This window comes from Numida meleagris, chromosome 6 (genome assembly GCF_002078875.1).
Source record: "Numida meleagris isolate 19003 breed g44 Domestic line chromosome 6, NumMel1.0, whole genome shotgun sequence".
NCBI lineage: Eukaryota > Metazoa > Chordata > Aves > Galliformes > Numididae > Numida > Numida meleagris.
The window spans coordinates 4,438,712-4,451,304 of record NC_034414.1 but is presented as its reverse complement, the minus strand read 5'-3'; the positions used below and the strand labels follow the sequence as shown (position 1 = coordinate 4,451,304).

The following is a 12,593-nucleotide window of genomic DNA, read 5'->3' as shown; positions in this document are numbered from 1 at the left end:
TGTTTGTTTTAAAGCCTCTTGTGCATTATGGAAATGTGTTTTTCCCCTCCAGTTTGCACAGGAGGGAGGAAGGGGTTGTCTGTTAGAAGTGAGTGACGGAAACAGTTATGGTGTGGTTGCTGTGAGGTGTCTGTCAGAGAAACAGACACAGAGATGCTTGTGAGGGAAACATCTGGAAGTTTTCTTTGCCAGAGGACAGAGTGGCTACTTGCTATTTATTCCGTTAGTAGGGAGGCAGCTTCCTTTGCAGTGTCTGACTGGTGTTTTGGGAAGGCTGCCTACCACTGGAGGAGGGCTAATGAAGCAGGAGGCCATTAGCTAGCCAGTCAGTGTGTGGTGAGGGCTGAGCGGGTGCTGGAGCTGCGCTGAGAGCCAGCCCTGGAGGCATGGCTATGGCTGTCCTTTGCTCAAAGGTCATCTTCTGGAGATGGGAAATACCCTGTAGGTGGGACGTGGGATGCTTGTGAAGAGTTGTTGTTTCTGTAAACAACAATTAGGCATCGAAGGTGTTGTGGTTTTTTTAATTTTAATTAATTTATTTTTCATGTACTCGTGTCGTCTTTTTTGACGTTATACTTCGTCTCGCCCCCCACCCTCCCTTCTCTGAGGGATCCCGCCCGTAACGGTCACCAGAGGTTCCCCTTTAACGGAGAATCAATCCGCAACGGATTGATGTTCGGCTTAGCCAATAGAATGGCAAATCTCCGCCCATGCCGGCTCGGATTGGCTCTCGGTCCGGGCGCGAGGCGGGACTTGCACTCAAACCGGCGGCGCCAAGGCCGTCAGCGCGGCACCATGGAGGCTGTGTTGGGTCAGGTGGCGGAGCTCCCCGCGCTGCTTGCCGTGTCCCGCTCCGCGCTGGTGCGAGACTGGGACCCCCCGACCCTGGACAGGGCCCTGGAGTGGGCGCGCTACTTTCAGCACCTCCACGACCGCTTTCGTGGCCGTCCCCGGCTCCGAGACGCCGTGGGGCGGCGGCTGCGGCAGGGCCAGAGGTGCAGCCCGCTTTCCTTCCGCCACCTGGGCGGCTGCCCGGAGCTACTGGGCCTGGCGCTGATGGAGAACCGCGCTCTGCCGCCCGCCGCCTGCTGCTGCCTTCTCCAGCGCCTTCTCCGGGGGGAGGCCGGCCCCGAGCCGGGCCGCCTGGCGCTGCTGGCCCGCAGGAAGGCCGCCTCCCGCCTTCTGGAGGGCTCCGTGCTGTCCCTGGGCGGGCCGGGCCCGCGGGTGTGCGCGGAAGCGGGGCTGCTGCTGTGCCGGCTGCGGGAAGACGGGCGGGAGGCTGCGGGGGCCCTCGGCTGGCTCGGCCCTGTCCTGGAGCAGCTCCCCCAGCCCCGGGCCTTCGCGGTGGTGGCGGAGGCCCTGCTGCGGCAGGGGGCTGGCGGCGGGGATGGGGGCAGCGTGGGTGGAGGGCAGGCGGGTGGGGCAGAAACTGGAAGCGTTGCCGACCCCCTGCTTTCCTGGCTGCTGGAGGATCTGCACCGGTTTTCTGCCTGCTGTCTGCTCCTCCCAGGTGCTCTTCTCGCCTCGCTGGCCGGCCGCTATGCCCAGTTAAGCAGGCGTTATTTGGATCTTTTAGCTGAGTGGGGACGTCACTTGCTGTATGACCCCCTGCAGGGACGGTGGGTTAAAGGTTGTCCTGAGGAGGCTAAATTGTCTTGGGAGGAGCTGAGGGAGCGTTTTGGCTGCCTCTGTCAGAGATCTGTGCACCTCAGGGGGCAGACCCAAGCTGCTCTGAAGCTCCTGAAGGCCCAAGATGGAGACTTTCAAGTCCGTGGCTTAAGTGTGTGGACTGACTTGCTGTTGGAAGTGGAGGAAGACTTGAGAAAGAAGTATGAAGTAGCCCTAATGTGTGAACTCTAAAGCAACACAAAAACTTATGAAATTCAGTAAATCTATTTGATGTTTATTTGAAAGGCGAGAAAACTGTACCTTGCTTTGAGTTGAAAGCCAAGCACTGATATAACTGCTGATCATGCTGTTTCAGATTGCACATGAACTCTTTTGGGAAGGCCTGGTACTTCCTTGCCTCTTCACTGTTGATTCTCTTGGTGACTGGCAAGAAATGTCTTCCTTTACAGTGCCTACTGCTTAGCTAATAAAATGAAGAACATGTTGCTTTTTACAAATATGTTTTGAAGTATAAGCTTTCATTTTTTTATCAGCTAGCAATTACAGTTCAGATGTGTTATGGTCATGGTAGTTCTGTTTTTTTATTGTTCAGAGGGAACGGTGGAGATTCAAACTTGAAAATCCCAAATGCAGAGTTAATTTAGTAGTGGTTATCTTCATTAGGCTGTCAGTTCTGTTGGCTTTTTCTGATCTTGTCTGTGAACTAGCTTCTGGGCCTAAGGTGAAGGTGGGGAAAAGAACAACTTGAAAGTTTACTGAAAAGTTCTAAAACGCGAAGGCTTTATTAGTTAACGTATATATTAATATGCAAATATTAAATATTAAATTTAAATGTTTATTAAAGCAGCAGTAAAACATAGGGTGTTCTGCTCTGTGTTTTCCTTCCCTCTTTCATGATCTGTTACATTAAATATTTTTGTTTTGTGAGACAAAAGTGAGTGGGTGGTATAACAAAATTCTTAAAGGAAATCCAAGAATTGTTTTATGTTTAATCCATTTCTGTGGACAAAACTCAAATGGGTAATAAAGTACTGGGCCGCCATGAATTAAAACAAGTAGTGTATTACAGAGTTAATGAGATCTTGTCTACTCAGCTCTGTAAGCTAGAATTACCAATGTATGCAGTGTTATAAGATACAATACCCAGTGAATGTGGGAAGAAGTATGCAAAAAACATAAAAAGTTCATCTTTAATCTCGTGTGGAGGACTTGTCAGAATTAGTGTAGTGTGTATTCAGATAGGTTTGAGATGAGTTGAGAAAATGCTTTTTGTGTTGCTGAAATGCATTTAGGGAAAGGTTAGAAGGTGATTTGATTTCGATTACAAGCTTAAACATAATATTTGTTAACTAATTCACACTAATTTGAGTAACGTTCTGTGTTACAAAGTAAAAATGTATGTACAACTGTAGCAGAACTCAAGGGAGGAGTGATCTCCTGACTTTGAAATGGAAATGAAGAATACAAGGAGATCAATGTTGTTTACTTGGGAAGAGGAAATAATGCCTATTCTAATTTGTGTGGACATAAAGACATAGGTTATGAGTTCATAGACCTCTTTCTATGAAGCGAGGTTGTTACTCAAGGGTAACATGCTTAAAAGGATACATCGCTGTTCTATCAAAAGTCTAACTGTTTTCTTTGGATTCCTTGCTACAACATGTCCAAGAGGCAATGAAGTTGTGGAGATCTGCAAATTAACTTGTTCTAACAGTTGCAGCTGTGGCAGTCATTGTTTTGCTGTGTTAAATGGGTTTGTTCTGGTGCTTGTGATGGTGGTCAGTCTCGAAAGAAAGCACTGTGGCAGGGGACCTCAGGGCTGAGTCAGTATTTCTGTGGTAATGAAAGGAATATGAACGTTGTCTATAAGCATTTAAAACTGCTTAGAGTATAAAGTATGAAGTTTGAACTTGTTGTCTAGCCACAGGTCCCTGTGTTATGTAGTTTTGGCATTTGGTGTGGAAACTCTGCACTTGAGCATTACTCCTAATGCTGTTAACAGGCATAGGGTTTTCTGTCTGTTAAAATACTTCTTGCTATCAGAGGCTCCTGGTGAGTGATATACCCAAAGATACTAGTCAGTCATTCCCTTCTGCCCTGCTATATGTCAAGTATGAAAAGAAAAGGTTGCGGTAATGTCACAGTGTTATAGTAACAAAACAAAACTTACTGGTGTTCCTTCTTCATGGAGATTAATAGGAAAATTTGGGTAAGAAACTCCTGGTATTCCCTTTATTACTGCAGGAGAATTGCTCTTTAACTACTTGTTCCTGGGTACCTAGGTCTCTATGGCAGAGGGGTATCTTGTTTTTGCTTGTCAAGATGGATAGATTTCTTAGTGTCCTTGAGATGCTGGCCAGGAGTTGAGACTTCTAGCGACTTCTAACTATTTCAAGGCTAATTCAAATGCTGGTAGGGAGTTTGTGCTCTGTTTCACCTCTTGATCTTTGAAAAACTTTTCTCTTACCAAATGCAGTTTGTAAAGGCAGATGTCTTCCTTAAAAGTAATTTAGCATTGCAACTCTTAATAAGTAAGAACCTAATGTAATAGCTATAGTAGTGGTAACAGGTACTTCGGTGATAATATTGAGAAAATAATTGTGGAGGGGGGGGCAAGGGATTTAACTGAAGAACTGGCAGCATCACTTTGATTTGTGCCTTTATTGACCATTTTAGACCATAGTTGATTTCCAATTCTGTCCTTACAGGAAACATGAATAGTAAAAGATAGTCTAGCTTCATTGAGGCAGAAGCACCTGGGTATAGCAATTTCACAAAAATGTTCAAATCGGTCCCAAAAACACTCTAAAGAGATGCCAGATCCATGATTACTGAGTTCCAAAATCCACATGGCAGTTATTGAAATAATACGTCAGTTCACATCCCCTCTTATTTCAGCATGCTTGTTGAGTTTGCCAGCTAACCATGGAACAAAAGACACGTAATTAAATTTTGGGGGGAGCTCCTTTTTTAATAAAAGCCTAAACAGGAAAGGAAAAAGTGTGATTTTGTGATTTCCTCCCTCTGTGTTTGCAGCTCATACTTGTAGGCTGAGGCTTGCAGCCCAAAATCTGCAAAGTCTTGACCTAAACAGTCTGAACTGTTACAGGAAGGAAGATATTAGAAATGACAGTCTGCAGTCTCTGTACTATTTTCTATACTAAAATGACTGAAGAAATGTGCAATAACAAGCTAAATCAAAATCATATTGCAAACTTATTTCTGTCAAATGGGAAATTTAAAGCTATACTGTATTTTTCATTAAGAGTTTGAATGACCCATTACATAGTGCAAGTGCATATGCAGAACAGAGTGAAGAGGCATCACTAGAATGGGAATCATTAAGTTGAGGATCTTATGTATTTTAGGCTGAGCAACAAGAAAAAAGTAAAATGCAAGTGAAGATGCTGAGGAAAAAAATGGAGGGAACTGCTCCCTTGTGAAGATAGTGGAGAAATGGTAAATTTGCCACACCAAAACGGAGTGGCTTTGCTACCTCTGGGGAATAGCATGCAGTCTGTGAATGTCATGATTCAAAAAAATAAAAGTCAAAAGGCACTTGATTCAATGTTGGCTGCTCTGGTAAAGCACTCAGCCTCTGCCTTCTCTAACAACTACTGTGGCTCAATGGTTTAACAAGGAAGAATGTTACAGTAGTGAATGAGAGGAAAAAAGAGTACGTGCGGCCAGAAGCAGTATTCAAATGAGGCTTGCTCTCACAAAGGTGAGAGCAAAAGAACAATATCCTCCCTGCCTTGGGATAAAATAGACTTGAATCATCACAGGTATGGTCAGGAATAATAGGTTTTTATCAGTTAGTTAATAAAAATATTTGTTCTTGGTATTGTATCCTTCTCAAGAGAAATTACATGATATTTTGATGAAACAAATCATTTTCTATTAGTTACATGCCTGCGCTGAATTTGCAATTAAGAGATGATTGACAACTTAGAGACAATTGCCTATTTGTTCTCCCTTACCTATACATCTTATTTAAAACCTTTCTGTAGCAACAAGCTAGAGCAGAGTTAAACATATCTGAGGTATTTTTTTCTATCGCTGTTGAAAGCACCAGCACAACTTTTAAGCTAGTTAATGTATGTACTGTAATACTGTTGTCATTCATGTACCTACATAATTTTAATTCCTTGTGTGCCATTACCTTAGAGTTACTGAGACTATTGTCCAGGTTTACTTATATCCCAATGGCTTTCAGTTACCAGCTCTCTTCTTTTCCAGCTAGACATCTGTTTCCATACATCCTTGGAGTGGTTGACGTTTGGTGTATTGAATCCTCCCAGCTACCACACAGGGGGGGCAGAAGAGCCACTCTGCACAGATGGGCTAGGAGTCCTGATCCCAAAAGAGAAGCCAAGTTTGTGGGCTGCTTCTAGAGGCAGCAGATAAGCAGGGAGCAAATACCCACTTTTGCAGTGCCCAGCAGGAGTTTGCAGTTGAAAAACCATTGCAAGTCTATTTTGTCTTTGCAATTCTTATTTTACCAGCTTTAATTTAATGTAGGATCAGGTAATAATATAAACTGTATCCCTCAACTGTCTCTTTCCACAGACCTGTTTTATTAATAATATTAGGTATTCAGCTCTTAAATTCCTTTCCTCTTACATGATAAATTCCTTTAGCATTATGTGATCAATTTACTGTAACCCTTAACTAGGATATTTTACCAGAAATGATAGGAGTGTGCGCTGAACAGAGGAATATAGCAATCAAATTCTGAATTCAGTCTTGAAATGTACCTTCCTATTATATTTCTCCCTTGGGAAGCAATTCCAGGCTGAATACTCAGACATGTGCTATTCATAGTGTATGGCTTGCAAAGAGGCTAATCCCAGCATCTGATAAAGTGTTATTTCAGCTTTTTTGGCAATTGATGTGAGTTTTAAATCTCACCACAAAGATTCAATTTGAATGCTTTCCTAAGGCTGGCTTTCCAAGAGTGAGATGGTATGAACTGCTTTTACCTGCACGTTTGTATTACTATTCTTCTGGTGTGTTGGGCTTAATGGCTATCTGAACAGGAAAGTGTAATTATGGTCTTGAGTTTCTGTAAGCAGTGCTTCTCTCAGAATAAAGTTAGCAATGGAAGAAAATGATTGTTTTATATTGTGTATGGTCAAAATGGCACTCATGGAAATGAGTCTGTAATCCAAGACTATTTGCTATGTGATCCCATTGTCAGTAAAATGCACATGGAAATTTCTGATTTTTTTTATGCTGAATAACTGGAAATATTCTGTAGTTCTATTCTTTACTCACAGAAGATAGTGAATTCCTTGGAAATACTAGCATACTGGAGTGTTAACACAACCTCTACTTCCAATACTTATAGGCAGTGAAGTCATCAATATTTTCTTGTTAATGTAAATGAGCTATTGATTTCTTCTAGAAATTAATTGGACGTGATCAAACCTTGAAACAAGTGTGGCAATGCGGTCATTTGTCTGCTGCTTAATGTTGCAAAGTTGCCCTTTCAGCTAGGAAACGATGCAGTACCCTGGGGAAAAGGCTTTTAAATCATGCTATTGACAATAAATTGTGTACTGTCCTCTCACTCAGCCTCATCGCTCTTAATGTTGAAGTGAAAGCTTCTGAGGTGGGATGTTCATTGTTTTATAACTTGCCTTGTAAATGGTAGCTTTCTGCCAGCTTAAATTCCTTTTTTTGAACTAAAAGCAGTATAAGAAAAATTAAATTTTTTGATTATCTAGGAGAGTCAGCTGCTAGGTCTGGCCTAGGCTTTCAAAAAAAAATCCAGACAAATATGTGAAGATGTCTTCCATCTACAGAATATAACACTTTTTATCCTACCAAAGCAGTTGTTTCTGTACTGGAAGTGTTGGTTGTGCTCCTGATAACACACTTAGCATTCTGCTGAGTTGGAAACTTTGGTGGGGATGAAGCAAATGTTCTCCCTGAAGCTAGCAGTCTCAACTTATGTAGGTATGTTGAGGGGTTAGAAGTGATAAGCAAGAAAATGGCATGATTTAATTTGTCTGGGTGTCTTTATGGTCATTCTTGAATAAGAAAATTCTGGATGCTACCAAAGCAAATTAAATAATCTGACCCATCATTTTTCTGTTCACTTCAGGTTGGTGCGAGCCCTGAATTCATCTCTACCTTGTGCAAGACCTTTGTGTTTTTGTTTACAACTTTACTTTCCTTAAATGCAAAAAAAAAAAAAAAAACCTGCAGCACCTGTATCTTCATAGAAGTGCACAATAATCTGTTCAGATTGAAGATAACAGCATTAAGGAAGTACAGAATATCCAGAGTTGGAAGGAACCCATAAGGATCATTGTGAGTCCAAATCTTTGCTCCACACAGCACCTCCCCAAAATCGGACCATATCACTGAGGATGTTGTCTGGACACTTCTTGAGCTCTGACAGCTGGGACTATGCCTGCTGCCCTAGGGAGCCTATTCTAGGCCCACCACAGTGTGGTGTGGAACCTTTTCCTAACACCCCACCTGTTTTATGTCCTTTTGTGCCTCTGTGGCACTCAAAACTGGCACGGTTCTCAAGGTGAGGCTGTACCAGTGCAGTATAGAGTGACACAACCACTTCCCTTGAGCAGCTAGCAATGCCATGCTTGACATGGCCCAGCATACAGTTGGCCTTCCTTGTTACCTGGGCACACTGTCAACTCATGTTTCTGTTGATCAGTGCTCCTAAGTCTCTTTCAGCAGGGCTGTTCTCTAGCATCTCATCCCCCAGTCTGTATGTATTCCCAGGTGCAGAACCTGACACTTGTTAAGCTTCATGTGGTTGGTGATAGCCCAGCTTTCTAATTTGTCTAGATCTCTCTGCAAGGCCTCTCCACCCTTGATGGGGTCAGCAGCTCCTCCCAGTTTTGTATTGTCAACAAACTTACTCAAAATACCTTCTAGTCCTACGACCAAGTTGTCAACTATGGTGCAGAAAATAATTTCTATGATGTAAAGCTAGAATTTCTTACTTCTGCTAGTCAATATTTTCCCCCTATTTTTGAAGTAATTTATAATAGTTACTGCGTGAGCCAAAACTTGAACATACCATTCAAATAGGTCTTTTTTGTCTTGTCAGCTGTTACTAAACTAACAAAATGCAGATGAGATCTGCAGTAAGTTACATGAAATGTTGAAATGTTTACCTTCCGTTTTCTGTAATGGTAAGATTATCAACTTATTGGAATGCTATATCAACACTTTGACTTTCCTTGCTCATCCTCAGTCTTTTGCAGAGACTCAGTGTCTTCATGCCTTCCTAAAATATCTTCTTTTCTTTTTTTTTTCTTTCAATGAACAGTTTCTGCATAAAAAAAAAAATAGAAAAGTGAAATCCTATGGCTTGTGTTAGGGGAAAAAGTAGACATTAAAAAAAAGATGAGAGACAAAAGAAGGAATAAATTATTGCACTGGTTATGGGTGGGATTCTGGGTACTGTATACCTTCCTGAAGTACGGTTTGTGTGGCTGTTCTCAGTTCTTTGTTTCAGAATTAACTGACACCATGAAATGCGCTGTGGCATGGTACTGCTCAGGGAGGGACACTGTGATGCATGTGAAGCACTAGGTTGCTGCATTTGGCATAGCATTCATTGCACTGTGACAGTGCCACATGGTGTGAACTGTTGTCCTTGTGGCTCCTCTGCTGTTACCCAACGGATGTTACTTGTCCAAAACCCAGTTAACTTGCGCAGCAGAGTGCCTTGCCTCAGTCATGTAGGCATTGTGCTTCTGCATGCCTTTCCCCACTATAGAATTCTGTATCCTGCTATTTGTTACACCCTGTAAGCAGTGCATGTGGCTCATAATGACTAGAGCCACAGTTCCAATATTTTTGAAGGGCTGGTTTATACCTGTTGGCGTCGATCCACTAAAACTGAGAAAATGAGTTTTGTCTTAATGCAGCTTAGTGCAGCTTTTCTTTCCTTGCAGCTGGACTCCTGCTTCTGACTGTAATTGTGCAAGACCTAGCCCAAATTTTTGTGATAAATGTAACACAGAACAACCAGCGAAGCAGGAAAAAATTCTGCCCTTGTGAATGCCTGCACAGATAAATATGTAGGGCAGGAGTTGCTATGTAAAGAATATGATGTGAAAAAAAACGGTTTCTGTTAGGTAATGGAGAAAAGCTTCATAAGCTGTAACTCTGGTAACACTGAATTCTTATCTTCACATTTTCCATCTCGGTCAGATTTTCTGAAGCTTTCTTTGTCCTATGTCTTTGTGGGTATCATGTGTTTTGTACCTTTTCAATTTGGGAAGAAGAAAATGGCACAAATCATTCTTGTCTGTATTCCTAGTAATGTCAAAAACACATTTCAGTGACACTGCCAGTTGGAGACTGTAGCTGAAAGCATGAAATAAATTGCAGAAGACTGACAGGAACAATTTACAGAAGGTGCATTGTGCAAACAGACACATGCATGCTCTGCTAGCTGTTGGACATATGGTTGGTTTTGGAGTTACTGTAGTAACTTAAGCTAAGAGTGAGCACGCACTATCCACTAATTACAACAGGAAAACACTGGACCCTATGCACTGCACTGACAAATTGCTCCCAGTGGTCTCTAAGCTATTTCACTGTTGTCATTACAGCCCCTAGCAAAGGCAGGATATTTGAAGAGTATGGTCTCTGCAACCCGTTAAAGATATTATATCCCTATTTATAGTCCAGTTCCACGAATAGAAAATTCCAACAGAAGAACATTTGCTGTAGAAATTTTGGAATATGGAGCTTTTAAAGGCAGTTGTTCAGTTTATATGCCAGGTATTTAGAGGGGGGGAAAAAAAAGCATTTAAAGCCACCTTGTTCATTAACCTTTCAGTTCCTTGTAGAGCACTCTAAGGACAAGAAAGTGGTTGCATTTAGACATGTAATGCTTCAGTGAAATGGACTTGTGTGTGGGTACTGTTACAGCGCAGACTCCCAGTAATTGCATGTGGTTCCGTTCTACTGTGGTTGTACAAAGTAGATGATCTAAACTCTTCAGGCTCTTAGAATCCCACCACCTTTTGCTGTAGGTGTTATTCAGTCCTTTATACCTTTGCAAAGCAAACATGAAATACCAGCAATACCTGGCATAACAGCAGTACCGTGGTTATTGCTGGTTTGCAGTGAGTGAGAAAATACGAGTAGAAGTTAACGACAATGATTTACATCGCATAGCTTTTGATGTCTGCATTATAATTTGGAGGAAATGACAATGTGGATATTATCTGTCTATCACAGTTTGAGTAGGAGCAATGCAAGTCACCAAATCATTACTACTTTTGTAAGATATGTGAAGTGGGGTGAAAAACTGTTTTGTATGCAACTGGCCCAAGAAAGGGGTTAGCTGAATCAGACGTTATTTTAAAATACATATGTGTTTGTAGAAGAGGTATTTCCAAAGTATTCTGTATCTAAAGGCTAATTAGAACTAGTGTGTGCTGTGGGGACTAAGTCTATACGTTCATCTTTCATTTCCTTCTAACAGCAGTTAGATAACAGATAAAAAGCATTAAAGGTGAGATTTTTGCTGTCTTGTAGTTACAGAAAAACAACCCAGATGCTGGATGAAGGCTTTCCTCTTTTTTTTTTGAGGGCACATCCAAATAAACCTGAAACACAAAGGCTCTTAAAATGCAAAGTTTTTTTTCATCTTCTTGGGAACTGTGACACACAGGCCTGACACCTGATGAGTCCGTGTCACTACAGAAGCCTTAGGCACAGTGCTGTTTTGCTCTTTATGCTGCAGATTGCAGCTTGTGCTTAGTGAACACTGCACATGTACTGGAGGTAAAAAGTTCAGCTTCTGCTCAAGGTCTGCAAGGAGCTTTGTTTCAACAAGATTAGAAGAGACCTTTGGTTTTCATTTTTCTCTGTGCTTCGCTTCATGACAAGTTTTGTAGGGGGGAGTTGTCACTTCAGAGGCTGGGAGCGCTGATTCTTTTTGTCTCTTCTGCGCCTGCTGTATGCAACTGCGTGGCTTATTCAGAACTGAACTGCCTTGGTCCCAGTAAAGCAGCTGGGCTGAAGGAGAGTATTCCTGAAATGTGATGGCAAAAATAGTGTTATTGCACTTGTAGTTTGGAGATTAAAAAATGAACTATTTATGCAACATCTGTCTGGTAACTTGCAAATCTCTCCGTGAAATTCCATTTTAAACAAAGGGTTAGTATTATTGGTCTAGTAAGAGCTAGTAAGGGAGGACAGGTACAGAGGGATCAGATGACTTGTTCAGAGTGCTGTGGTGAGTTGGTGGCAGCTGGCTTCTCTGCAGCTGTTTATATTCTGCGGTCTCATCACAAATCTGCCCTTAATTATGAGAACAGCCTGCTCTGAAGGTTTCACAGCAGTTCTAAGGCAACTTTTAAGCAAAAGCAAATAGCCATTTTGCATTACCTACAGAATCATTTGTTATGTGGGCTGTTGTATACTTCACATAGGCCAGTTTCTTATTCCTCTGGCACTTCTATGATAAAAAGTAATTAACTTCATATGTAGCAAATGGAAAATAGTAGCTTTTTCACCACGGTGAAATGCTGAAATCTAAATGAATGATGAAGCCTTTAGAATTAGTGGCACATTACTCCAGTGAACTGAGAGCGCGACCTGCCCTGAAGGAGCAGGGAAAAGCAATAATGTTTGTGTCCCATCTGTCAGGAAGGTGTAGGAGACATTTCTTGTTACATAATGGCTGTCCCATTCCTTGAAATATTGTGGGGATTAGAAAATACCTTGCATAATTTATGTACACCATCTCTATTCCGGAACCATACATTATGGTTCCCACAGACAGATTGCACTGACATTCTGAACCATATGTATGGTTTATGCAGGTAACATAATACTTTCAAATTATATTTGCTGTGAGCCAATAAAATTAGTATGGGAGTGCTTATGCAATAGCCTCATAACAGCTAAACTAACAAACACTTTTAAAATACATCTCTCCTAATTTTTCATGGGGTAGTCAT

General features: G+C 42.0%; 2 protein-coding genes across 5 annotated transcripts in view; both read left to right on the top strand.

The window, feature by feature from the left end:
• Window positions 1-12,593, top strand: part of LOC110401471 — a 67,981-nt gene that overhangs the window by 1,305 nt on the left and 54,083 nt on the right. Inside the window, exon 3 of one of the 4 annotated variants that reach the window (XR_002440399.1) lies at window positions 7,739-12,067. The exons of the other annotated variants lie outside the window; for them this stretch is intronic. The gene's annotated coding sequence lies outside the window, so the exon portion shown is untranslated. Of the gene's footprint in view, window positions 1-7,738; window positions 12,068-12,593 lie in introns of those variants that run through there. 4 annotated transcript variants of the gene reach the window in all.
• FANCF (Fanconi anemia complementation group F) lies at window positions 5-2,128 on the top strand. Its single transcript, XM_021402608.1, has one exon. The coding sequence runs from the start codon at window positions 673-675 to the stop codon at window positions 1,858-1,860; it is 1,188 nt and encodes a 395-aa protein (XP_021258283.1). The 5' UTR covers window positions 5-672; the 3' UTR covers window positions 1,861-2,128.